Raw genomic sequence first — 27,537 nt, forward strand, 5'->3', positions numbered from 1 at the left:
TGTATGTTCTATTCTTGAAAATGTTCCATGTGCACTTGAGAAGAATATGTATTATGTTGCTTTTGGGTGTAGAGTTCTGTAGATGTCTGTTAGGTCCATCTGTTCTATTGTTGTTCAGTGCCTCTGTCTCCTTACTTAGTTTCTGTCTGGTTGATCTGTCCTTCAGAGTGAGGGGAGTGTTGAAGTCTCCTAGAATGAATGCATTGCATTCTATTTCCCCTTTTAATTCTGTTAGTATTTGTTTCACATATGTGGGTGCTCCTCTGTTGGGGGGCATAGATATTTATTATGGTTGTATCTTCTTGTTGGATTGACCCCTTTATCATTATGTAATGTCCTTCTTTGTCTCTTGTTACTTTCTGTTTTGAAGTCTACTTTGTCTGATACAAGTACTGCAACTCCTGCTTTTATCTCTCTGTTAGTTGCATGAAGCATCTTTTTCCATCCCTTCAGTTTTAGTCTATATGTCTTTGGGTTTAAAGTGAGTCTCTTGTAGGCAGCATATAGATAGGCTTTTTTTTTTATCCATTCATTGATTGGTCCATTCAGCCTATTTACATTTAGGGTGATTATTGATAGGTATGTACTTATTGCCATTGCAGGCTTTAGATTTGTGGTTACCAACAGTTCAAGGTTAGTTTCCTTACTATCTAAGAGGCTAACTTAACTCACTTAATATGGTGGTACAAACACAATCTAAAGGTTCTTTTCTTTTTCTCTTCCTTTCTCTTCCTCCTCCAATCTTTATATATTAGGTATCATATTCTGTATTCTTTGTCTATCCCTTGATTGACTTTGGGGGTAGTCAATTTAATTTTGCATTTGCTTAGTAATTAGCTGTTCTACTTTCTTTGCTGTGGTTTTATTACCTCTGGTGCCAGCTATTAAACCTTAGGAACACTTCCATTTATAGCAGTCCCTCCAAAATAGACTGTAGAGATGTTTTGTAGGAGGTAAATTCTCTCAGCTTTTGCTATCTGAAAATTGTTTAATCCCTCCTGCAAATTTGAATGATAATGTTGCTGGATAAAGTAATCTTGCTTCCAGGCCCTTCTGCTTCATTGCATTAAATACATCATGCTGCTCCCTTCTGGCCTGTAAGGTTTCTGCTGAGAAGTCTGATGTAAGCCTGATGGGCTTTCCTTTGTATGTGATCTTATTTCTCTCTCTGGCTGCTTTTAATAATCTGTCCTTATCCTTGATCTTTGCCAATTTTATTACCATATGTCTTGGTGTTGTCTTCCTTGGGTCCCTTGTGAAAGGGTATCTCACTGTGATCCTCCTTACCCAGAACGACTTAGGAGACATGGGCCCATGCAAGAAACTTTATTATCTGAAAGAGAGAGTGGCTGCCACAGAGGGGGGTGGGGAGAGAGAGAGAGAGGGAGAGAGGGAGCAACAGAGAGAGCACTGGGACAGAGAGAGCAGAGAGGCAGAGAGGGAGAGAGAGCAGGGGGACAGAGAGACAGAGACAAAGAGAGGGCAGCCGAGACAGACAGAGGGCAGTGGGACAGAGAGAGAGCGACAGAGAGACAGAGACAGAGAGCAGCGAGACAGACAGACACACAGAGACAGAGACAGAGAGGGCAGCAGCGTGGTGCCTTTTATTGTGGCGGATCTGCTCAGCCTGTTGCTTTGGGGGAGGGTCGGGATGTTTAGAGATAAAAGGGGGTAAGCCCAGTCAGGCCCCAGGCAAGCCCAGGCATAATTCTCACTGACTTATGTGCTTGGGACCATGGGACAAATGGAGGATAAATTACTATTTCCTTACATTCCTCCCTTTTCTGTTATAAGTGGTAGAGGATTTGGGAAGGGGTGCAGGTGAGTCTTCAGTAACTGCTTCCTGCTGATTAAGGGCGATGAAGTTCATTTTTGTATTACTGGGGGGCGGTCCTCAGATGAGCCCTTGGTCTGCAGTGGCGATGGCATTTTCCAGGTTCAATAAGGATCGTCTTTGGAGAGACGGATTGGTAATCCTGTAATATAAGCTGGTTAAAGGTTTGGTTAGAAACTTCTTGCATTTGGGCTGATTGCTATGTTTACATAGGGTGGCTGAATTAATAGCATTTTTTGGGACATATATGTAGGCAGCAAAGCAACCTGTAGGGCAAAGGGAATCCTTGATGGTGCAATCTTTTGGACAGTCTGAAAGAGAAGAAAGGGCTGGCATTGGGAAGATAGGTCTGATGAGAGAGTAAGTGTTGAGACCAGGGTTAACAATCTTGAAGCATGATGCATGGTGGTTGTAAGGGAGGTCTTAGGACTCCGTGCTGGCAGAAACTTCTTCAGTGATGAGTGGAAGTGGAGATGAGCAGCGCGAAATGCGGAGAGTAGGAGGTCCCATCAGGGTGGAGGAGTAGGAACCTGTGGGAGATTTGGTGGGAGAGGAATGAGGTGAGACAAACGGCTTAAGGTGGGAGTTGTGTATCTAGTGGGGAAGACCCTGGAGTTTAACTGCAGTTGGTGTGGAAAGGATTACTGTGTATGGTCTTTGCTATTTGGGAGTTAGGGATGGTGTCTTTGTTGTTTGGAACGGGCATGGTTTGGAGAAGTTTTTTTCCTGTCTGTGGTAATGGCTTTGTAGCCTGGGGAGAGCTGAATACCCAGGTATGTGACCTGAGCGGCAGACAGCTGAACTTTGGAGGATGAGACCCGATAGCTGTGTTCTGAGAGAAAGTTTAAAAGGAGAATAGTATCCTGTTGAGAGGTTTGTAGGGAGGGACTGCACAGGAGGAGATCATCTACATATTGAAGGAGGGTGGAGCTCAAGAGAGTAAGGGATCTGAGGTCTTGTGTTAGAGCCTGTCCAAAAAGGTGGGGACTATCTTTAAAGGCTTGGGGAAGGACTTGTTAAGTGTTTTCTGAATATTAAAAATTAACTTAACATGAGGAATTTCCTGCTTTGATTTTTCTCTGGGATACCAGTGTCTTGGTCTGGGAGCATATCAAAAGGCTGCCAGCTCAGCTCCCAAAGTGGGCTGAGGTATTGTCTATTTGCTAAAGAATCCTGCCTTTTACTATGCCATCTACAGCTGGGTCTGCATGCTAAGTTAATTGCTCAGTGTGCAAAATTACCTTGTCAGATCTGAAGGAGGAAAGACAGCACATAGGCCTGAGCCTTTTAGTATGCTAAAGTGAATCTTATACATGATCACAAATGATTAGCATAATAAAACATGTGCTACTCTTCTTTATCTGGGGAACATTAACTGATCTCACTGAAGAATGTTCAACAGTTTTAGTAGGGGGGATTTTCCTAGCATGTAGTTACATTGCTCTGACTGCAAATATCCTGCCTGGCTTTTTTCAGAGGCTCTCACCTTATTTTAAGCCTATGGTCCCTGTCTCATTCCCCCTCTACAGATGGAGACCCTAGCTGCTGCTAGGGAAAGGGGGCGATGACTGCTCTGGCTGCTTCATGCTGAGAGGGGGTGCAGTAAGGGGTACAGCTAGGTCTCCATCACTGGTCAGTTGAGAGAGCTTCAGAAGGTTGGCACTTCTATTCCGGGTTTTATTTCTATTACTATTTGCAGTTTTGTGGCTTCTAGGCAAGATAGAACAAATTGTTATTAGGTTAAGTAGCAACATCTGGAGTTGGATTTTCCGTTCTGAAAGAACAAACTTGACGAGATTAAGAATGTTTGGCTGAATATGAGAACTAGAAATATGAAGAGTCTAATTGAGAATTATAGCCAGGTATCATGGGGAAACTAGAAGTCTGGATCGAGTTTACATCTCAATGACTAGTATTAGGATTTAGTATAGATAAGACAGCATTATTGAAACAATACTTTTCTCTAAAATCACCCTCATTTTTATTAGAAGTAGCCAGATTAAGAAAAGAATTAACAGTTGGCTTGATTATTTGCATAAGTGCAGCAAGAAGAGTAATTGATTACATGGGATCTTTTAAATGTGCTTTGCTGGAACTTTTTGCAAGGAATTTCAGATTAAACGTTTAAAGGCTTCTTGAGGCCAGACAGCTAAGCCAGACTTGCCATCAGGTTGTGCCTGCAGTACCTGTAGATTTGGGTGAATTCCTCTCTTCCTGAGGTTCCTGCACCTGCCAGGAAGTGACCTTCCTTACTCACCTGCTGGGAACTGTAAGCAAGGTACCAGGCCAGTTCTTCTAAGGGGCTTTGTTGGCTTTATCAAGTCAATCTTAGTTCCTTAAAGCTTTCTGTTCATACCTGAGTTTATACACGTGTCTCAGGTTTGACATTCCAGTGAAAGCCTTAATAATATAACCAGTGTTTTTAATTAGTCCTCTTACAAGGAAAGCAGATTCTTATTGAACTTGTGCAAATAAACATACTACCATGAAATATAAAAATAGTCACTGAGTTTTTAAATTCTGGAGGGATCAGGTAGAGAGAAAGATAGTTTCAATTCTGCTTATAAAGACAGTCATTTACTAAACTGTTGTCAGCTAAAGAGAAAAAGCTTAAAACACTTTATCAACAACATTTGAAACAAAAAGCTACAAAATTATCTTCCTTAGTTTACTTAATCCTATTTAAGTAATACTTGTTTTGCTGAAATCTAGTTTTTTACTGGTTTAGGAGTAATGAAACAGTGAGTATAGATGATAAAAGACTTACAAATGACAGTGGTTAAAGATCTGATGAGAGCTTACTGTAAGACAGTTGTCATAGGGAAATTCGGATATTTTTGTAACACAAAACATTCAGTAACAAAGTTTAGCATCATTCTTTGTGATAGTGCCTTCCAGGTAATTAAGCAGGTAATTATATATCAGATAAATAAGCCAAATTAGCCAAATATTTTCTCCAGTGAGTAAAAATTCCTCTGACATGTTACATGGGCTCTCTGGAAAACATCAGAGTTAACTAGAGGTAAAAGCACCTTTTTTTAATTTGATTTTGGGAAGCTGTTAAAAGTTTTAAGGCACTTGCTTAAATAGTTACTCACATTAGAGAAAGCTACACTTCACTTTAAGCATTTTTCTTTGAAAGATTTAACAGATATCATCAACTTAAATGACTTTAGGTAAACTTAGACAGCTGATAACCATAAGGACATGTCTATTTCAGTTCAACTTAAAGTAGCATTAATGCTTAATATCTTCTATTAAAATTTTTCTGGAAGTTTCAGAATGCCCAATTTTTACAAGTGCTTGTCTTTAAATCAATTTTTATTAATACCATCCAGAGGTAGAAAAATATCTTTCATTTACACACTTAGCCACAAACATACAGATTGAGATGTAATGATACAGTGAGAGGACAGACAGAGCTCCTGGCATGAGCCAGGAGGGGACAAGAGAGCCCGTGGTGGTGCATTGTCTAGGAGTTTTATAGGCAGTTGAGGATATTTGGGAACGTGAAAAAAGCTTAGGGGTGTGTACTTTAAGGCAAGTAGTAGGTGTTTAGGACTGCAGGGGAGACAGAGAGAGCTTGGTTCGGAGGTAGGAGAAAGCCTGGATATATGGGATCTCTTTCCATTTGCCGTACGCTCACAGAAGTTGTATAAGTCATGGAGAATTTTAGGATCTAAAGAGCCATTTGGGGGCCATTTAGACTGATTGTCCAAGGGATATTGTGGCCAAATCTCATTACAGTAGTGAACAGATTTGAGGTCTGGAGTGAGGTGGAGGGGCTTTAGATTATTGAGTAAGCACCCTAGCAGTGACTGCGGGAACGGAGGGTCCCGATCCCATGGTGAGAATGAGACCGTTCAGAAGTCGCTGAGCTGTCCCTGAGCGATTGAGAAGGTCACGGAGAAGACCAGGCACAGTCAGGGGGTCATCACCACCTCTAACTGTGGGGTCGAGGAGAAAAAGCTGGGGAGGCTAGGTACCTGGTACCAGGAGTTTTTGAGTCGAGTAGATACGTAGATAAAGGGAGACCGGGCCTCAGTGGATGAGGACTCTCACCATGGGGAGGCAGAGAAGGGTCGACTATGGGGATCAACCGTGACTCTGAAAGTCATGATTGGGGGTGCCCCTGTCCCAGAGGAGCCCTTGGGGGTGCCGGACACTCAACGGTCACTTCCCAGGTTTCAAAGGGACATTTAAGTTGACCGTGAAGGGGAGACTCATCAAATCGAAGGCCAGTGTTGGGCGAGAAGACAAGCGACTGGAGAAATGGACGGTGAGCCCATGGAGGAGGATCGGGCAGTGAGGGTTCCCAAAGCAGCTCCGGTTCCCAGAGGAAGAGCAAAGTCAATGGGAGAGCCTCATACGAAGTCATGGCACCAATGAAAGGGTATCTTGCCACGATCTTCCTTACCCAGAACAACTCAGGAGACATGGGCCCACGCAAGAGACTTTATTATCTGAAAGAGAGAGTGGCTGCCCCAGAGGCGGGTGGGGAGAGAGAGAGAGAGGGAGAGGGAGCAGCAGAGAGAGCACTGGGACAGAGAGAGCAGAGAGGGAGAGAGAGCAGGGAGAGCAGGGGGACAGAGAGACAGAGACAAAGAGAGGGCAGCAGAGAGACAGAGACAGAGAGGGCAGCAGGACAGAGAGAGCAACAGAGAGACAGAGACAGAGAGCAGCAAGACAGACACACAGAGACAGAGAGAGAGGGCAGCAGCGTGGTGCCTTTTATTGTGGCAGATCTGCTCAGCCTGTTGCTTTGGGGGAGGGTCGGGATGTTTAGAGATAAGGCGGGGTAAGCCCAGTCAGGCCCCAGGCAAGCCCAGGCATAATTCTCACCGGCTTAAGTGCTTGGGACCATGGGGCAAATGGAGGATAAATTACTATTTTCTTACACCTTGTGTAGGAGATCTGTGGATCTCCATGGCTTAATAGACTATCTCCTTCCTCAGATTGTGGAAGTTTTCAGCAATTACCTCCTCAAAGACACTTTCTATCCCTTTCTCTCTCTCTTCTTCTTCTTCTGGTATCCCTATATTGCAAATATTGTTCTGTTTGGATTGGAACACACAGTTCTCTGAATATTCTTTCATTCTTAGAGATCCTTTTTTCTCTCTGTGCCTCGGCTTCTTTGTATTCCTCTTCTCTAGTTTCTGTTTCATTTATCTTCTCCTGCACCTTATCCAACCTGCTTTTAATATGCTCCATTGTGCTGTTCAATGATGGATCTCCGACCGGAATTCATTCCTGAGTTCTTGGATATCTTTCTGTACCTCCATTAGCATGTTGATGATTTTTATTTTGAACTCCCTTTCAGGAAGAGTCTTACGGTCCATGTCATTTAAATCTTTCTCCAGAGTTATATTAATTTTACTCTGGACCAGGTTCCTTTGGTGTTTCATATTTGTTTATGGCGTCCTCTAGTGTCCGGAAACTCTACTCTCTGGAGCTTCTCCACCCCTGAAGCAGTGTCGGGGGTTGCAGGGGAGTGGTATTGGTGCCTGAGGGGAGGAAAGAGCTGTTTCCTGCTTCCCAGCTGCTGTGCCTGTCTCTTCTGCCTGAACCAGTGGCCAGAGCACACAGGTATAAGCTTTTGTCCCAGAGCAGCCATATATGGATCCCTGCTTTCCACAAGTGGCTGGAATCTCAGTCTCTCCAGGAATTCTGCCTGTTTTAGCTTTCCAACCCTGTAATCACATGAGTATCATGAAAGCACCATGAATGTAGCTTTGTGCTCCCAGAGCAGATCTCTGGAGCTAGGTATTCAGCAGTCCCAGGCCCTCCACTCCCTCCCTGCTCCATTTCTCTTCTGCCTGTGAGCTGGGGTGGGGAAAGGGCTTGGGTTCCGCCAGGCCATAGCTTTGGTACATTACCCTGTTCCGTGAGGTCTGCTCTTTTCTCCTGGTGTATGTAGTCTGGCGCAGTCCTCTTTCCTGTTGCTCTCTCAGGATTAGTTGCACCAACTATATTTTCTAATTGTATACGGTTTTAGGAGGAAGCCTCTGTCTCTCCTCTCACGCCGCCATCTTTAATCCTCTCCCGAATTATCTTTCTATTAGTGATTTTTAGTGATTTCTAGTTTGATTGTATTGTGGTCAGAGAACATATTCCATATGATTTCAAGTTGTTAAATTTTTGTTTAGTAATCCAAGATATGTTCTTTCTTGTTTTATGTTGCTTAGGCACTGAAAAGAATTGTATTCCTTTGCTGTTGTATGGAGTTTTAATGTCAATTAATTCCTGTTGGTTGAATTCTTTTAAATTTATTGTGATTTTCTCTGTAATAGTTTTATTATTTGCTCAGAGAGGGGTGTTGAATTAATTGTCTAGCTGTGGATTTGTCTGTGTATTCTCCTTTCAGTTTTTGTTTCATATATTTGGAGCTCTTGTTTGATAGATACACATTTGAGATTGCCGTCTTCTTGGTGGATTGACCCTTTTATCATTACATAATGTCACTGTCTGTCTCCTGTAAATTCCCTTGCTTTGAAGTCTACTTTGATATTAGTATCACTATTCTTGCTTTTCTATATTTTACTTTCAACCTACTTATATCGTTATACTTGAGATGATTATCATGTAGATAGCGTACAGTTAGATCATGTTTTTTAATCCACTCTGCAGTCTGCCTGTAATTGACACTTCTAGACCATTTTCATGCAGTGCAATTACTGCTGTGTTATGGCTTAAGCCTGCTGTTTTAGTTACTGTTTTCTGTTCTGCTTCTTGATTCTGTTCTCTTTTTCTCTTCTTACTGTGGGTTACTTGAATGTTTGTTAGAATTCCATTTTGATTTACATAATAGTGTTTTTAAGTATCTTTTTGTATTGTTTTTAAGAGGTTGCTCTAGGTGTTATATATACATAATTTAGCACAGTCTATTGGTATCATTTTATCAGACTGAGAGAAGTACAGAGAAAGCTTAACCTCTCTCCCTTTACTTGCTTCTGTTTATAAGATAATTGTCTTAACATTTCCCTTGTATACATTCAGAACCACAAGAGACAGTGCTAAACTTTTGCTTCTACCATCAAACAAAATTAGAAACGTCAAGATGAGAAGGAAAGCCTATTGTGTTTACCTATATATTTTCTCAACATGTTCTTCCTTCCTTCCTGCTGTTTTGAAGGTCCTTCCTTTTATTGTTTCCCTCCATTGTGAGAACTTATTTTAGCCATTCTTTTAGGGTAGGCCTACTGGCAACTAGTTTTCTTAGTTTAGTTTAATTTGAAAATGTCTTGATTTCTTATTCAGTCTGGAATGGTATTTTCACTGGGTATAGGATTCTGGGTTGATAGCTCTTTGCGTTTAGCACCTAAAAAATAAGACACTTCTTTGTGACCCCTGTGATTTTCAGTGGGAAATCTGTTGTTATTCTGATAGTGTTCCTAATATAAATTAGGTGGCAGTTTTCTCTGGCTGTATTCAAGCCAGTCTGTTTAGAAATTTTATCCTGCATTTATATATGATTTTTTTGTGAAAATGTTTTTTTTCCCAGCTGAAGTTGTATGGTGTTGGTCTTGAAATAGAAATAACTGAAAAAGTCTTATTAAAATTATTTCCTAATGAAACACTACAACTTTTTAGATGGTAATAATTATTATACTTAATTTTTCATAGTAGCTACAGCTATGTAACTAATTCTTGAAAATAAAAGTCTCAAGAAAGGAAATTAAAAATGTTATGAATTTTTGTCTTCTATTGAGAGTCATATTACAGTATTTAGGTTCAGCAGCTTTGAAGTTGACCAAATATGTAGCTTAATACTTTTATTGGTACCTTATTAATAGTGTTAGTATATATACCCACCATCCCCATTCTAAGCCAGGACACTTTATGTTTTCAAATTCTATTAGTAAAAGTAATTTTTCATCCATTGACCATATTTGAAATTTGGAATCAAATTTCAGTTTGTAAAATATGTACTATAATGCTACCATGACTTGAGTGCAGTGGGATTTCCTTATGACTATATTTTAAGTTATATGTGTTACACTAGCACTTTTACTGAAGTTGTTTAAAACTTTGCAAGGTGGGAAAAGTGTAAGTAACCAGAAGTATTTTCATATCTGTATAATAAGACAATTCTAGTTTGTTTCTGCTCTTTTGGATTTTTGTCTTCTATTGAGAGTCATGTTACAATATTTAGGTTCAGCAGCTTTAAAGTTGACCAAATATGTAGCTTATTACTTTTATTGGTACCTTATAAATAGTGTTAGTATATGGAATGAATTCTGCTTTTTGGAGCAATTGAAGTATTAAAAAGTACTGAAATTTTACAGAATTTGTTTTGTTGTTCTACCATTAAGTAACTTCTAATTTTTCCATAAAGTCACCATTGTGGAACAAAAATATCATGCATAAGCCAAAACATTCTTTCTTAGAATTTCAGTATATAATGCTTTATAGGAATTTATAGTACTAAGGTATTTAAGTCTGGATACCTTGGTCACAGCAAAAATACTAGTTTATTTCTATATTAAAAAAAAAAAGTTTCAAATGGCCAGCCAACACTTAATAGCCAATATTGCTGGTAATGATGGGCATCTTCAAAATCGTTTTGTAGCATTCTTTAAAAAAAAAAAAAGAACTTAAAAGATTGAAATTTTCCGTATGACTCAGTTTGGGAGATCTTGTCTCTTTTGAATAGTAATAAGCATTCAGTAGTTGAATAATTAAATAATACAGATACATGCAAAAGAAAAGTGAAAATCTCTTCTTCCTCTTTCCTTTCCTCCATCCCACCAGTCTCACACTTCAGAACTCTTGTCCTTTTGTCTCAATAATGAACTTGTCTCCCTTTTTAAAAGTAGAAATAGTACTTAAAAAAAAGAGATCTTCAGTGAAAACATTATTAGAAGTATATTAACAGATTACAAAGAAAGGTTTTTCTGTTTTGTTGGTAGAGGTGATGAGTAGAATTTTGCTACCTCCTCACCTTTACCTGGTGTTACTCAGAGAACTTCTGGGGAAGCCCTTAGTTCTGTGCTCATAATTTGAAAACTCCTGCTCCCTGTGTGCTGCTGGTAATTAAAAACAAGAAATTAATTGAGCATTTTATGAAGTGGACAGACACCTACTTTTTAAAGCTTATTTTTGAAATACCTGTATATTCCAAATATAAATGTTGCTTTTTCAGAAGTTTCAACATTTGAAACAAATTTTGGTAGTTAACTTCTAAACAAATATACTTTAATTCAATCAATCCTAGTCAGGTTGGGTGCCCAGATTGCTACTAGTATTCATAATGCATAATGCATAAACTTTATTCACAATGCATAAAGTTACTTTCTAATTGTTAAACATTTGGTTTAGGCATGCTACTGAAACTACTCTTGCAGCTAATATACATGTTTTTTTCTTCCTTTTCTGTCTCCCTCTTTCTCTTGGGTAAGAGCTTTATTGAGATTGTATATTATGCAGTTCACCCATTTAAAGTGTACATAATACATAATAAAATATACACCCATTAAAGTATATATAAAGTTCAGTGGGCTTTAGTATGTTCATAGAGTTGTGCAACCATCTCTACAGTCAATTATCAATCACTTTCATCACCTCGAAAAGAAACCCATACCCTTCAGCTGTCACACAGTCCTTTCTCAGCCTCAGGCCACTGTTATTCTCCTTTCTGTCTCTGTTAGATGTGTCTACTTTGGACATTTCATATAAATGGAGTCATGTAATAATGTGTTGTTTTTCTGACTGGCTTCTTTGACTTAAAATGTTTTCAAGGTTCATCCATATTGTAGTATGTACCAGTCCTACATTCCTCTTTTATAGCCAAATAACAGTCCATTGTATGGATATACTATATTGTATTTTTCCATTCTTCAATGGATGGCCTTTTTGGTTGTTTCCACATTTTGGCTGTCAAGAATAACGATACTATAAACATTTGTTTACAAGGTTCTGTGTGGACATAATATTTTCATTTCTTTCTGAGTGGAATTGCTGGGCATATGGTTACTCTGTGTTTGATTTAAGGAGCTCCCAGTTTTCCTAAGTGGCTGCATCATTTTATATTCCCACCAGCAGTATATTATTGTAATTTTGATTCTAGCCATTCTAGTGGGTATGAGGTAATATCTCATTGTGGTTTTTATTTGCATTTCCCTAAGAAGTAACAATGTTGAACATTTTTTAATGTGCATGTTGCATATTTGTACATCTTTGGAGAAATGTCTATGCAGATTCTTCTCCCATTTGTTAATTGGGTCATTATATTTTTTGAGTATAAATTCCTTATCAAATATATGAGTTGCAAGTATTTTTCCCATTATGTAAACCAGAGCATTCTTCTACAGTATTGTGATTAATAAATAATAATTTGAAAATTATACCAACATTTAATTTTCAGTAAGTGAAAGTGTTTAGCATTTAAACTGTTCTAATCATGAGTTAATCATTAATGTTTCAGGAGTTAACTTCAAGCTCTTGTGCCTTACATCAGTTGTTCTCAAACTTAATTATTAAGCATCAGAGTCACCTAGACGGCTTGTTAAACTGTATTTTGCTGGGCTGCCTCCCAGAGTTTCCTATAGTTTTAGGAGGTCTTAGATGAGGCCCAGGATTTTACATTTCTAGTAAGTAATGCTAATGTCATTGCTTCCTGGACTTCTCTGCCTTAATGATCCCTTTAAACTATCATAAAGTGTTAGAGAAATCCTGATAAGTAGGAATTTGTAATATAATGAAGGTAAAATTTAAATTGTACTTTATATTTGCATATGTAATTTGCATACATTTGCTTGTATAAACTTTAAAATAATATTTAGGCATGGTTAGTGGCTAAATTGATTGGTTGTTTTCAAAATTCCTGCATACCTAAAGTATACGTTTCTTCTTCAAAGTTGTGTCCCTTCAGATCCTCACAAATTTCCTTCAACTTAAGAAAATATCTAAAAACCAAAAATATGTTAGAGCTTAAAAGAACCTCCCCTCTCTCTCCCAAATAGAGATTAATTAGTGGGAGGTATAGGTAGTTCTTAGTGAATTTATTTCAGTAGTTCTTTATTGTTTGAAGAAAAGTAAAAATTTATTTCAGCTTATATATTTTTAGAGATTTTCAAATACAGATCTTGTTGGTGACTTATTTCATTAGATAATAAAAAGCTTAATATTTTCTAAATGACTTTTTATACTTGATTCTGGGCTAATAATGTGTTTTGTTACTTCACTATACACCAAAAAAAAACGTTTAGCCTGACAGATAATTAGGTTTTAAAAGGTATGTTTTATAGGTATTCTTTGTTTTTGTTTTGTTTCTTTTTACCCCCAGCCTTATTGAGGTATAATTGACAAAAATTGTATATATTTAAGGTGTACAATTTGATGATATATGTTTACGTAGTGAAATGATTACCACTATTAGGCTATTAACATATTTATTATCTCTCCCAGTTACCATTTTTTGGGTTGTGAGAGCACTTAGGATCTACTCTCAGCAAATTTCAAGTATACAGTACAGTATTAACTATAGCACTGTGCTGTACATTAGATCTCCAGAATTCACTTATCCTGTACAACTGAAACTTTGTACCCTTTGACAAACATCTTCCTAATAGGTGTCTTTTCTGTTTTGTTCTTTTTTTTTATTGAAGTAGAGTTGATAAACAATATTATATTGGTTTCAAGTATACAACATAGTGACTCAAGAGTTAACTACATTATTAAATGCTCACCCCAGTAAGTATAGTTCTATCGGTCAACATAGAAAGATACTACAGTATTATTGACCATATTCTCTATGCTGTACTTTCATCCTGACCAATTTATATTATAATAGAGATTTTGTGCCTCTTTACCTCCCTCATCTATTTCACCCACCCCAATTCCTCCCCCATGGTAACCACCAGACTCCTCTGCATCTGAGTCCATTTCTTTTATTCTTTTGTTTTGTTTGTTCTAGATTCTACAGTAAGTGAAATCATATGGTATTTGTCTTTCTTTGCCTGGCTTATTACACTCAAGGTCCATCCATGTTGCAAGTGGCAAGATTTCTTTCTTTTCTATGGCTGGATAGTACTCCATTGTATATATGCAACACATCTTTATCCATTCATCTGTTGATAGACACTCCAGTTGCTTCCAAATATTGGCTATTTTAAATAATGATGCAACAAATATAGGAGTGCAACTATTTTTTTTTCTTTTTCCTGTTTTTTTATTTTGGTATCATTAATCTACAATTACATGAGGAACATTATGTTTACTAGACTCCCCCTTTCACCAAGTCCCCCCCGCATACCCCATTAGTCACTGTCCATCAGCGTAGTAAGATGCTGTAAAATCACTACTTGTCTTCTCTGTGTTACACAGCCCTCCCCATGCCCACCCCCACATTATACATGCTAATCGTAAGGCCCCCTTTCTTCTTCCCCCTGCTTCTCCCTCCCTTCCCACCCATCCTCCCCAGTCCCTTTCCCTTTGGTAACTGTTAGTCCATTCTTGGGTTCTGTGATTCTGCTGCTGTTTTGTTCCTTCAGTTTTTCCTTTGTTCTTATATTCCACATATGAGTGAAATCATTTGGTACTTGTCTTTCTCCGTCTGGCTTATTTCACTGAGCATAATACCCTCTAGCTCCATCCATGTTGTTGCAAATGGTAGGATCTGTTTTCTTTTTATGGCTGAATAATATTCCATTGTGTATATATACTACATCTTCTTTATCTATTCATCTACTGATGGACACTTAGGTTGCTTCCGTTTCTTGGCTATTGTAAATAGTGCTGCAATAAACACAGGGCACTGTCTTTTTCAAATTGGGCTGCTGCATTCTTAGGGTAAATTCCTAGAAGTGGAATTCCTGGGTCAAATGGTATTTTTATTTTGAGCTTTTTGAGGAACCTCCATACTGCTTTCCACAATGGTTGAACTAAATTACATTCCCACCAGCAGTGTAGGAGGGTTTCCCCTTTCTCCACCACCTCGCCAACATTTGTTGTTGTTTGTCTTTTGGATGGTGGCGATCCTTACTGGTGTGAGGTGATTATCTCATTGTAGTTTTAATTTGCATTTCTCTGATGACTAGCGATGTGGAGCATCTTTTCATGTGTCTGTTGGCCATCTGAATTTCTTCTTTGGGGAACTGTCTGTTCAGCTCCTCTGCCCATTTTTTAATTGGTTTGTTCACTTTTTGTTTGTTGAGGTCTGTGAGCTCTTTATATATTTTGGGTGTCAACCCTTTATCGGATCTGTCATTTATGAATATATTCTCTGACTTATTTCACTTAGCATAATATCCTCTCATTCATGTTGTCACAATTAGTTTATTAGTCTCTTGTATGAATGAATCTTATCCTAATTTGACAGATTTAGGATGACATAAAAGTTAATGTCCAGAAACTTAGAAGAACCGTTGGCATCATCATGCGTTATTTTCTGTCTAAACCTAATTCTTTGTTTTATTTATTTACCTAATAGATTTTATTTGGCTATAAGTAACCATCAATGAGTTTTAGTTTGTTTGAATTTGAATTTCTAAAATTATATATATCATACAAGGTGTGAAACTTTATCAACAGTTGAATTTTATGTGCTTGAATTATAAGCGTATCAAGGTTTTTGTTCTTTTAAACCATTTTATTGTGGTTATATACAGTTCATTTGGTTCTACAGAGTAAACATCTGTTTTAGTTTTAACTGCCTTGATGTGTTGAATGGTTTCTACTTTAAAAGTTTATGCTCCTGAAATCAGATTGTCTAGCCTTACCACCACCCCTTTTCAGTCTTCATTATAAGAAAGAAATATTTTATGCCTCTTACCCCAGCAACATGGAGGCTTTGAGTATTTCCTGAATGTCAGAGGTTTTGAGTGGAAAACAAAAAGAAAATGATTCTATAAATAGATAAATAAGGTCTTGCCCAGTTGTAGCATCACTGTCCAATAGTGGAAATAGAAAAGGGAACATGTAATTGTAATTCAGTATGACAAACCCAAAAACAGAAGAATATAGTATCTAGTACAAGGATTCGCACAGAGCATACTATAAGGCCCATATGAACAGAAAGTATTTTTGATTCATCTCTATGTAACTAGCACCTGACAGATGGTCTTGTATATAATAGATTTCAATAAATCATTTAAATTAAGGGGATTAATTCTGCTTTAGAAAGATAAGAAACAAGGAAGTCTACCCAATTGAGGTGAGATTTGGGTTTTGAAAGTCAAATAGGTAGATGAAAGGGTAAGAGAATGAATGATAGGCATGGAGAACAGTGGGAGCAAAATTTCATGCCATGTTTCAGCAAACTGCAGATAGTTTGAATTGCTTCAGCATAAACTGTAAATTGAAGAGCAGCTGGAGATGGAGCAATATTAGTAAAGAATTCTGTTGTTTACATGCATTTCTTTGTAAAACAAAGAACATTGTATTTTTTTTAATGATATGATCAGTTTACACTAAAATGTGTTTTGAAGAACCTAAACTACTTCCTCAAAGGGCTTTGATGTTTTTAAAATTTAATTCAAATTATTGATTAAATATTTTCATTTTAATATATCTCTAGCATTTTATCTTTTTGTTAGATTTCTAGTACATTTACAATTTTATATAATACAGTGGGATCCTTTGTGTAATCAGGGATCATTTCACCTTTTCAAATTATAAAGATTGATAGTGCATTATTTGCATTTATGGCATACCATTGTCTATTAAATTATCTTCACACCAAGTTTTATATAGAAGTCCACTATATAAACAGATACAGTTCATGGGCATTCTACTCCTTATACAGTGGGTCTCCTAGAACATGCCTCCCAGTTTGACAGTCAGAAGTTTAGTAGAAAGAGTTCTGGCTTAGATGCCAGGAGGCACAGGTTCAGCACTTAACAGCATCCCTAGTTAGCTTCAAGATTGTGGGTATCTCCTTCTCACCTGCTAAATAGGGACTGAGTTAAATGACTTCTGAAGTTCCTTTTGATTCTGAAATTCTGTGGTTTTTATAAATCTGTTGCTATAGCTTACCTGATGCTGGAGCCTTAGACAGGAATGTAATCCCCAATTATAGACACGTTTTTCTGGGACTGTATTTTAATGAAACCGTGGGCTGTCTACACTTTGTTTCTCTAATATATATGTATTTCATTTGTGAGGTACAGTTTTTCTTGTATGATTTTCAAGTAAGGTGGGTTTTTTTCCACATTATATTTGAGATTTTGGTACAGGTGGAGATACCTAACAATTTGAAGTATGGGTCTAACACTCAGGAGAGAAATAAGGACTAGAGATAGATTTGGAGTCATCCATGTAGGTAATAGTTCATAATGTGGAAGTAAATGAGATTACTTGAGGGCAAGAACAACAAGGAACTGACAGACAAGGATAGAATCCACATTGGAGGGGTGGAGGAAGCTGTGGAACTGTACAAGGAATGGGAAAAGGAGCAAAGAAAGAGAAGTAGAATAGAGTATGTCACTGATATTAAGAAAAAAGAGTTTAAAAAAATGAAGAGGACTGGACTGAGAGGCCCTCCGAAACAGCCCATGTGGTATTAGGATTCACTGCTATATGCAAGTAAGTCAGCCATGAAAGTAGAGGTATCTGAGAAGACAGTTAAACCCAGTAGGCATGCAATTCAATGTATAAAATAAAACTTTTGTTAAGTTGCATTTTGCACACAAAAAGGTGGTTTAGTCATGCTAAGTGTGGAAGAGGAGTAAGTTTACAAGTTTCATTACCTACACACATTAGTCAGAGTGTGATGGCATGGTGAATGGAAAGCACTGAACTGAGAATCACTTTCTTCTCCAAACTCTTATTATTTTAACAGCACAACCATTTGGTCATCTAATAGGGTAGAGAGATTTGAAAACATACCAGTTTCGATGAGGTTGGTAATAGCTATAACAAATATAATCAGAAGTGGTTAGGCAAATTATATTTAAGCCTGTTGGAGCTCAGTGTCTTCACCTATAACATAATTAAACCTCTTACCTGATGTAGCACCCTCTCAAGTTCCAAATTGTCTTAATGTTTGCCTTTAAAATATATTTATATTATGGATGCTTATGTATGTGTATATATACATATCTGTGTACTTTTAACACATATAAAATTTCATTTTATAGTACACTGTAAACTTCGCTCATACACTGATGCTGTCATGCCCGTTCTGCTAATGCGATGTGCTGTTGGTCAGTGGGTACTGTGCACTTTCGTCCAGTGAGTGCTCTGCCACCGTTTGGAGGGTTGAGCATATTTTAAAACATGTTTGTTTCCTAGAACTGATTTTTCTGCCATTTTTAAAGGTAAGGAACAGTTTTGATTTATAGACAGAGGGATTGCAAGTAAAGACTATCATGCTTGTTATTAAAATGTAAGTTTTACAGGCTAGTGACCTGAGGTACCTCTAAAGAAATAGTCTAAGAAAATGAAGGTGAAGGTTATTAGGCATTTATCAATGAGTGATCATCAGGTTATCCACCTAAAGCATGGACAGTCACAAGTTGTGCCCATTTTGTGTCGTTTGATGTAGGGTGACTTTTTGTTCAGAAACATTTATTAAGCTTGTATTATGTGCCCTGCACAGTGCTAGATACTAGACTTACATTGGTGAATAAGATAAGGCATATCCCTCTTGGACTCTCTAATTTAGTAGGAAAAATAGAGTTAAACAAGGGACAGAAATCTATAGGAGGCTTGTTTTGCCCAAGCAGTATGTTGAATAAATGTTCTAAATTCTTTTGGTTCTAGGCAAAAACCATATAAACTGCATCTTTTTCTTCAGCTCAGCCTCTCCCTCCTTCTTTGCATTCCCACACCTCAGAGTAACCATGATTTAAGGAAAAAAAATTTGAAATTCTGTGGTTAGGTTTCTGAGTCTCCAAGAGCATGTTAATAAATATGCATGTGGCAGGGGAAAAGATTGAGGACTACTCTGTCTTCTGGGTCATAACATTCAAATGTGTCTTTGCAAGCCAGACCATGTTTTTGAGTACAAACCCACATTTAAAAAAAAAACTTTTGGTTTATTTAATTAGATTAAACAAACCTAAATTTTAATTATCTTGCTTTTTGTTTATAGGTCCAGGGGCAAGTTCATCCTACTCTTGAGTCTAGTGATGATGCTCTTCAGTATGTTGAAGAATTAATTTTGCAGTTATTAAATATGCTGTGCCAAGCTCAGCCCCGAAGTGCTTCAGATGTAGAGGTATGATAAATTTTGCCTTCTCTTTACATATATCTAATATGTGTGTTTATTGTACTGTCATTGAAAGGGGAATTGCTCTTCAAGTCCATAAAATATACATATGGTATTAAAAAAATGAAGACTGGATTTGCCTACTTTTGTATTGGGTATATGATAACTTGTATATGTTTTACCTGGTAAACCATTCCATGTATTGCTTTTAATCTAAAATGAACTTTTGTTGACCTCTAAATACTACTTCTTGATGCTATAGTATATATATTTATACCTTTAAGAGTGGACTATGCCAAGTGTTTTGTTTTTTAAAGCCAGCTATCCTTTCAAAAACATTTCAATTAATCTTTGATCTTCAATTGTTATATGTATTTTAGATAGTAAGTGAATTCCTTTCTACCAGTTGGAAGGGAGGGAAACATCTAAAAATCTAGGAAGGAAATTTTGTAATATCTTAGATTACAAAAGATGGCATAGCCCCTACCTTTTTAGGGTTTGTAGGTTAGTGGAGATCCAGATGGGTACATGAGCACTGACATAATGTGGTTCACTGTGAGTAAAGGGTATGTGGGAAACCATAAAAGAGACAAACTAATAATGAGCTTTATGGTTCACAGTTAGCTTCTCAAAAGAAGAGGCATCTACCTTGAGTTCGGAAGAAGTCAAAAGTTTGAGAGAAGAAAGGAGGTTTGAAGTACCAACTGTAGAAAGTGGGAGGTAGAGCTGGAAATATAAAATGACATCTCTGGCAGTGATAAAAGATCATTTGATTTTAAAAACCTTGAGTGTCCAGTAGAACAAATCCTTTGGTTTCTGTGACATTTCTTTTGCTATACTCAAGGTTACCACCCCTCCCCTTTAGTAACCACTAGTCCCTTTTTGGAGTTCCTGAGTCTGCTGCTATTTTGTTCCTTCAGTTTTCCTTCGTTCTTATACTCCACAAATGAGGGAAATCATCTGGTACTTGTCTTGCTCCACCTAGCTTATTTCACTAAACATAATAACCTCCAGCTCCATCCATGTTGTTGCATATGATAGGGTTTGTTTCTTTCTTATGGCTGAATAGTGTTCCATTGTATATGTGTACCAATTCTTCTTTATCCATTCATCTACTGATGGGCACTAAGATTGCTTCCATATCTTGGCTATTGCTTCCATATCTTGGCGATAAACATAGGGATGCATATGTCTTTTTGAATCTGAGAAGTTGTATTGTTTGGGTAAATTCCAAGGAGTGGGATTCCCAGGTCAAATGGTATTTCTATTTTTAGATTTTTTGAGGAACCTCCATATTGCTTTCCATAATGGTTGAACTAGCTTACATTCCCACCAGCAGTGTAGGAGGGTTCCCCTTTTTCTGTATCCTCACCAGCATTTGTTCTTAGTCTTTTCGATGCTGACCATCCTTACTGGTGTGAGGTGATACCTCATTGTGGCTTTAATTTGCGTTTCCATGATGATGAGTAATGTGGAGCATCTTTTCATGTGTCTGTTGGCCATCTGAATTTCTTCTTGGAGAACTGTCTTTTCATATCCTCTGCCCATTTTTTAATCAGGTTATTTGCTTTTTGGGTGTTGAGGCGTCTAAGTTCTTTATATATTTTGGATGTTAGCCCCTTGTCAGATATGTCATTTACAAATATATTCTCCCGTACTGTAGGATGCCTTTTTGTTCTGTTGATGGTGTCCTTTGCCGTACAGAAACGTTTAGTTTGATATAGTCCTATGAGTTCATTTTTGCTTTTGTTTCCCTTGCTCGAGGAGGTGCGTTCAGGAAGAAGTTGCTCATCCTTATATTCACGAGATTTCCGCCTATGTTGTCTCCTAAGAGTTTCATGGTTTCATGACTTATATTCAGGTATTTGATCTATTTCGAGTTAACTTTTTGTGTATGGGGTTAAACAATAATCCAGTTTCATTCTCTTGCATATAGCTGTCCGGTTTTGTCAACACCAGCTGTTTAAGAGACTGACATTTCCCCATTGTATGTCCATGGTTCCTTTATCATATTAATTGACCATATATGCCTGGGTTTGTATCAGAGCTCTCTAGTCTGTTCCATTGGTCTATGGGTCTGTTTTTGTGCCAGTACCAAATTGTCTTGATTACTGTGGCTTCGTAGTAGAGCTTGAAGTTGGGGAGCGTAATCCCCCGAGTTTTATTCTTCCTTCTCAGGATTGCCTTTGCTATTTGGGGTCTTTTGTGGTTCCATATGAATTTTACAATAATTTTCTCTAGTTTGTTGAAGAATGCTTTGATATTTTGATAGGAATTGCATTGAATCTATAGATTGCTTTAGGCAGGATGGCCATTTTGACAATATTGATTCTTATCCATGAGCATGGGATGTGTTTCCACTTATTGGTATCTTCTTTAATTTATCTCATGAGTGTCTTGTAGTTTTCAGAGTGTAGGTCTTTTACTTCCTTGGTTAGGTTTATTCCTAGGTATTTTATTCTTTTGGATGCAACTGTGAATGGAATTGTTTTCCTGATTTCTCTTTCTGCTAGTTCATCATTAATGTATAGGAATGCCACAGATTTCTGTGTATTAATTTTGTATCCTGCAACTTTGCTGAATTCAGATATTACATCTAGTAGTAGTTTTAGAGTGGATTCTTTAGGGTTTTTTATGTACAGTATCATGTCATCTGCACACAGGGACAGTTTAACTTCTTCCTTGCCAATCTGGATGCCTTTTATTTCTTTGTGTTGTCTGATTGCTGTGGCTAGGACCTCCAGTACTATGTTGAATAGAAGTGGGGAGAGGGGGCATCCTTTTCCTGTTCCTAATATTCAAGGAAAAGCTTTCAGCTTCTTGCTGTTAAGTATGATGTTGGCTGTGGGTTTGTCATATATGGCCTTTATTATGATGAGGTACTTGCCCTTTCTACCCATTTTGTTGAGAGTTTTTTTCATGAATGGACGTTGAATTTTGTCGAATGCTTTTTCAGCATCTATGGAGATGATCATGTGCTTTTTGTCCTTCTTTTTGTTGATGTGGTGGATGATGTTGATGGATTTTCCAATGTTGTACCATCTTTGCATCCCTGGAACAAATCCTACTTGATTATGATGGATGATCTTTTTGATGTATTTTTGAATTTGGTTTGCTAATATTTTGTTAAGTATTTTTGCATCTATGTTCATCAAGGATATTGGTCTGTAATTTTCTTTTATTGTGGTGTCTTTGCCTGGTTTTGATATTAGAGTGATGCTGGCCTCATAGAATGAGTTTGGAAGTATTCCCTCTTCTTCTACCATTTGGATAACTTTAAGGAGGATGGGTATTAGGTCTTCACTAAATGTTTGATACAATTCAGCAGTGAAGTCATCTGGTCCAGGAATTTTGTTCTTAGGCAGGCTTTTGATTACCAGTTCAATTTCGTTGCTGGTAATTGGTCTGTTCACATTTTCTGTTTCTTTCTGGGTCAGCCTTGGAAGGTTGTATTTTTCTAGAAAGTTGTCCATTTCTTCTAGGTTATCTAGTTTGTCAGCATATAATTTTTCATAGTACTCTCTAATAATTCTTTGTTTTTCCATGGTGTCTGTAGTGATTTTTCCTTCCTCATTTCTGATTCTGTTTATGTGAGTAGAGTCTCTATTTTTCTTGATAAGTCTGGCTAGGGATTTATCTATTTTGTTCATTTTCTCAAAGAACCAGCTCTTGCTTTCATTGATTCTTTCTATTGTTTTATTCTTCTCAATTTTAGTTATTTATGCTCTAATCTTTATTATATTCCTCCTTCTACTGACTTTGGGCCTCATTTGTTGTTCTTTTTCTAGTTTTGTTAATTGTGAGTTTAGACTGTTTATATGGGATTGTTCTTCTTTCCTGAGGTACGCCTGTATTGCAATATACTTTCCTCTTAGACAGCCTTGGCTGCATCCCACAGATTTTGCAGTGTTGAATTATTGTTGTCATTTGTCTCCATATATTTTTGATCTGTGTTTTTATTTGGTCATTGATCCATTGGTTATTTAGGAGCATGTTGTGAAGCCTCCATGTGTTTGTGGGATTTTTCATTTTCTTTGCATAATTTATTTCTAGTTTCATACCTTTGTGGTCTGAGAAACTGGTTGGTACAATTTCAGTCTTCTTGAATTTACTGAGGCGCTTTTTGTGGCCTAGTATATGATCTATTCTTAAAAATGTTCCATGTGCACTTGAGAAGAATGTGTATTCTTCTGATTTTGGGTGTAGAGTTCCATAGATGTCTGTTAGGTCCATCTGTTCTAATGTGTTGTTCAGTGCCTCTGTCTCCTTACTTAGTTTCTGTCTGGTTGATTTGTCCTTCAGAGTGAGTGGAGTGTTGAAGTCTCCTAGAATGAATGCATTGCATTATATTTCCCCTTTTAATTCTGTTAGTATTTGTTTCAAATATGTAGGTGCTCCTGTGTTGGGTGCATACATATTTATAATGGTTGTTATCTTCTTGTTGGATTGACCCTTTTATCATTATATGATGTCCTTCTTTGACTCTTGTGACTTTCTTTGTTTTAAAGTATATTTTTTTCTGATACAAGTACTGCAACTCCTGCTTTTTTCTCCCTATTAGTTGCATGAAATATATTTTTCCATCCCTTCAATTTTAGTCTGTGTATGTCTTTGGGTTTAAAGTGAGTCTCTTGTAGGCAGCATATAGATGGGTCTTGTTTTTTTATCCATTCAGTGCACTATGTCTTTTGATTGGTGCATTCAGTCCATTTACATTTAGGGTGGTTATCGATAGGTATGTACTTATTGCCATTACAGGCTTTAGATTCGTGGTTACCAAAGGTTCAAGGTTAACTTCTTTACTATCTAAGAGTCTAACCTAACTCACTTAAATAATATGCTATGATAAACACAATCTAAAGGTTCTTTTTTTTCTCCTCCTTTTTCTTCCTCCTCCATTCTTTATATATTAGGTATCATATTCTGTACTTTTTGTCTATCCCTTGATTGACTTTGGAAATAGTTAATTTAATTTTGTATTTGCTTAGCAAATAGCAGTTCTACTTTCTTTACTGTGGTTTTATTACCTGTGGTGACAGCTATTAACCCTTAGGAACATTTTCATCTGTAGTGATCCCTCCAAAATACCCTGTAGAGATGGTTTTTAGGAGGTAAATTCTCTCAGCTTTTGCTTATCTGGAAATTGTTTAATCCCTCCTGCAAATTTAAATGATGATCTTGCTGGATAAGGCAATCTTGGTTCATGGCCCTTCTTCATTGCATTAATTACTTCATGCCACTCCCTTCTGGCCTGTAAGGTTTCTGCTGAGAAGTCTGATGGGCTCTCCTTTGTATGTGATCTTATTTCTCTGTCTGACTCCTTTTAATAGTCTGTCCTTATCTTTGATTTGTGCCATTTTAATTACTATATGTCTTGGTGTTGTCTTCCTTGGGTCCCTTGTGTTGGGAGATCTGTGGATCTCCATGGCCTGAGAGACTATCTCCTTCCCCAGATTGGGGAAGTTTTCAGCAATTACCTCCTCAAATACCTTTCTATCCCTTTTTCTCTCTCTTCTTCTTCTGGTACCCCTATAATATGAATATTGTTCCATTTGGATTGGTCACACAGTTCTCTCAATATTCTTTCATTCTTAGAAATCTTTTTTCTCTCTGTGCCTCAGCTTCTTTGTATTCCTCTTCTCTCATTTCTATTTCATTTATCGTCTCCTCCACCATATCTAATCTGCTTTTAGTACCCTGCATTGTGCTCTTCAATGATTGGATCTCCAACCAGAATTCATTCCTGCGTTCTTGAGTATTTTTCTGTACCTCCATGAGCATGTTAGTGATTTTTATTTTGAAATCCCTTTCATTAAGATTCATGATGTCTATGTCATTTAAATCTTTCTCAGGAATTGTATTCATAGTTTTACTTTGAACCAGGTTCCTTTAGCATTTCATATTTGTTTATGGTGCCCTCTAGTTCCCAGAAACTCTACTCTCTGGAGCTGTTCAGCCTCTGAAGCAAAAGGGGAGTGGTATTGGTGCCTGGTGAGAGGGAAGAGCTGTTTCCTGCTTCCTGGCTGTATTCCTGCCTCCACTGCCTGTACCAGTGGGCGGAGCACACAGGTTCAAGCCTCTATGCTTTGCGCTTGTAGTTGCTGTAAACAGGTCTTCCCTCTGGCTGGCCTAACGCCAGGGTAGGGTTTTCCGTTTTGCGAGCCAGGTGGGGCTGGCCGGGAGAAAGTCTCAGTAGCCTGCATATCACGGACGAGGTCCTTGGAGCTGTGTAGCCTGCCAGGGAGCTGGAGTACCTGAAGATGGTGAAAATTCCCAACCTGCTGGGCAGAGTGCACCTGGACAATTTTGTCTACCTGTCCTTTTTCCTGAGCCATAAGCTCTGTGCAATCCTTGCCCCTTTGTCAGCCCTCTTGCTGTTAGGAAGTCTCTCAGACTGCCTGCCTTTCTTTTGTCCCAGAGCAGCTGGATATGGTTCACTGCTTTTTACAAGCAGCTGGCATCTCAGTCTCTCCAGGAATTCTACCTGTCTTACTTAGCTTTCCAACCCCCTCATCATGAGAGTACCATGCAAGCACCATGAAATGTAGGTTTGTGGTCCCAGAGCAGATCTCCGGAGTTAGGTATTCAGCAGTCCCAGGCCTCCACTCCCTCCCCGCTCTGTTTCTCTTCCTCCCACTGGTCAGCTGGGGTGGGGAAAGGACTTGGATCCTTCCGGGCCACAGCTTTGGTTGTTACCCTGGTCCATGAGGTTTATTCTTTTCTCCAGGTGTGTGCAGTTTGGTGCAGTCCTCTTTCCTATTGCTCTTTCAGGATTAGTTGTGTCAATTATATTTTCATATTATATGTGGTTTTAGGAGGAAGCCTGTGTCTCACCTCTCACATTGCCATCTTTAATCCTCCTCTTTATTTCTTTAGTACATTTCTTTAATTAGTCTAATACATTTATGGAGCTTTTTAAAAAATAATAAGGGCTATTAATTTCAGACACCTTCAAATTACTTCGAGGTAAGAGGCAATTCATCTGAATTTGAAAAATGTTGAGGGCTATATAGATCGGTCAGAATTAGTGGAATATATGAATTTTTAATCTTTCTATAGAATATATTTTTATTAAAGTACAAGCATATTTCAAAATAGGGTAGCAATTCTTGCTTAATATTCTGTCCAAAGATTTGTTTTAATAAAAAAGTAAAAATGATTTTTACTTGCCCTATAGTTTTAAGAAAATAGATACTTCAAAAGTGCTTGAAAACTGATTGATTACTTACATATCTATAATCTTATGCTAATTTAAGTTTGGTTAACTGTGCTACAGATACCACAACTTGTGAACTATCACAGTCCAAATGAATGGGATTTTGTTTTGATAGTGTAGCCTATATTCACTAGTCCATGCTGCCAATATTTGAGTATCCTACTAAATGTCAAGCAGTGATCAAGGTCAATAAAGAAGTATATAAAATGCTCTGGGAATACAGAGTCCTGGTATGTAATATTTGGCCCTGTCTTTTCAAAGTGATTTCAAGTTTTAAAAGATAGTGTATAAAACTTGCTTTAATCTGCTCTGTCCTCCCTCTCCTCATTTTCTGTATTTAATCTTTTTAAAAAAAAAAAAAAAAACTAGTAGTATTTTTTCTTTGATTATGTCCCTGGTAAATGATATTCTTTATCTAATTTCTGAGGTCTTGTCCTATCACATTGTACTAACTCTTTTTTTCTCTCTGATTGACCAGACTGATTTCCATTTGTAATGTCTTTTCTGTTTCTCTTTCTGGCCTGTGTGTCCTGTATTTATCCACCTCTCATTTTCCAGGACACTGATACATTTTTCTTCTCATTTAACTCAGTCTTTCTTGGGATCCTTTATCTTAGACTTCTTTTTCGCATGAACTATATATCCTGAAATTTTAAAACTTTGCTTTCTTTTTCTATTCATTTTTTTAACTTTTTTCTTTACCTTCACAAACCTAAAGAATCTTTCTAATTTCCAGTAAGTTTGCCATTGACATTTAAATTTCCCAAGTAATTTCTCCATATTTTCTACCTTTCTAGACACTTCTCTCAAAAAATCTTCTATATATATTCTAAGACTTCATTACTATTAATAGGACTTAAAAGTACCTATAGGTCTGAATATTTGCAGTGAAGTTTAGGTTTAAGAATTTTTGTAGGTTCTGGAATATATGCATTGGAATTGATCTTCAGTATTATCCATTAGACCCCTTTATTAGGTAAAGGAGAAGGCCAAGTTCTGCTAGTGAAAGAGTGGAATCTCAAACCTACCTCTTTGTCTTATTAGTTTTTCCCAAAGCCACTAGATATTAATGAAGATGGAGTTTCTCATTTCAAACAAATTCATTTTGAAAGCAGAGTAATAGATTTCTAAACCATGAATGTTTCATTGATCATTTCTTCTTGGGCTTCTTTACTTTTAAAAGATATGTATTAAATAATTGTAAAAATAAATTTTATTTTGCTTTAAAATTACAAAATTTGCCACTACAAGAGATAAAGTGCTTCTTTCAACTTGTCCTTTCCACATTAAAGGCACCTTTTTTAACCTTACCAGTCTTTTGCCATACATCCTTCCTTA

General features: G+C 37.4%; 1 protein-coding gene across 3 annotated transcripts in view; it reads left to right on the forward strand.

The window, feature by feature from the left end:
- Nucleotides 1-27,537, forward strand: part of SOS1 (SOS Ras/Rac guanine nucleotide exchange factor 1) — a 122,043-nt gene that overhangs the window by 26,561 nt on the left and 67,945 nt on the right. For all 3 annotated transcript variants that reach the window (XM_073214160.1, XM_037009343.2, XM_037009342.2), the window contains exon 2: nucleotides 18,867-18,992. In XM_073214160.1, coding sequence (XP_073070261.1) covers nucleotides 18,867-18,992 — 126 coding nt within the window. The remainder of the gene's footprint in view (nucleotides 1-18,866; nucleotides 18,993-27,537) is intronic.

This window comes from Manis javanica, chromosome 1 (genome assembly GCF_040802235.1).
Source record: "Manis javanica isolate MJ-LG chromosome 1, MJ_LKY, whole genome shotgun sequence".
Taxonomy (NCBI): domain Eukaryota; kingdom Metazoa; phylum Chordata; class Mammalia; order Pholidota; family Manidae; genus Manis; species Manis javanica.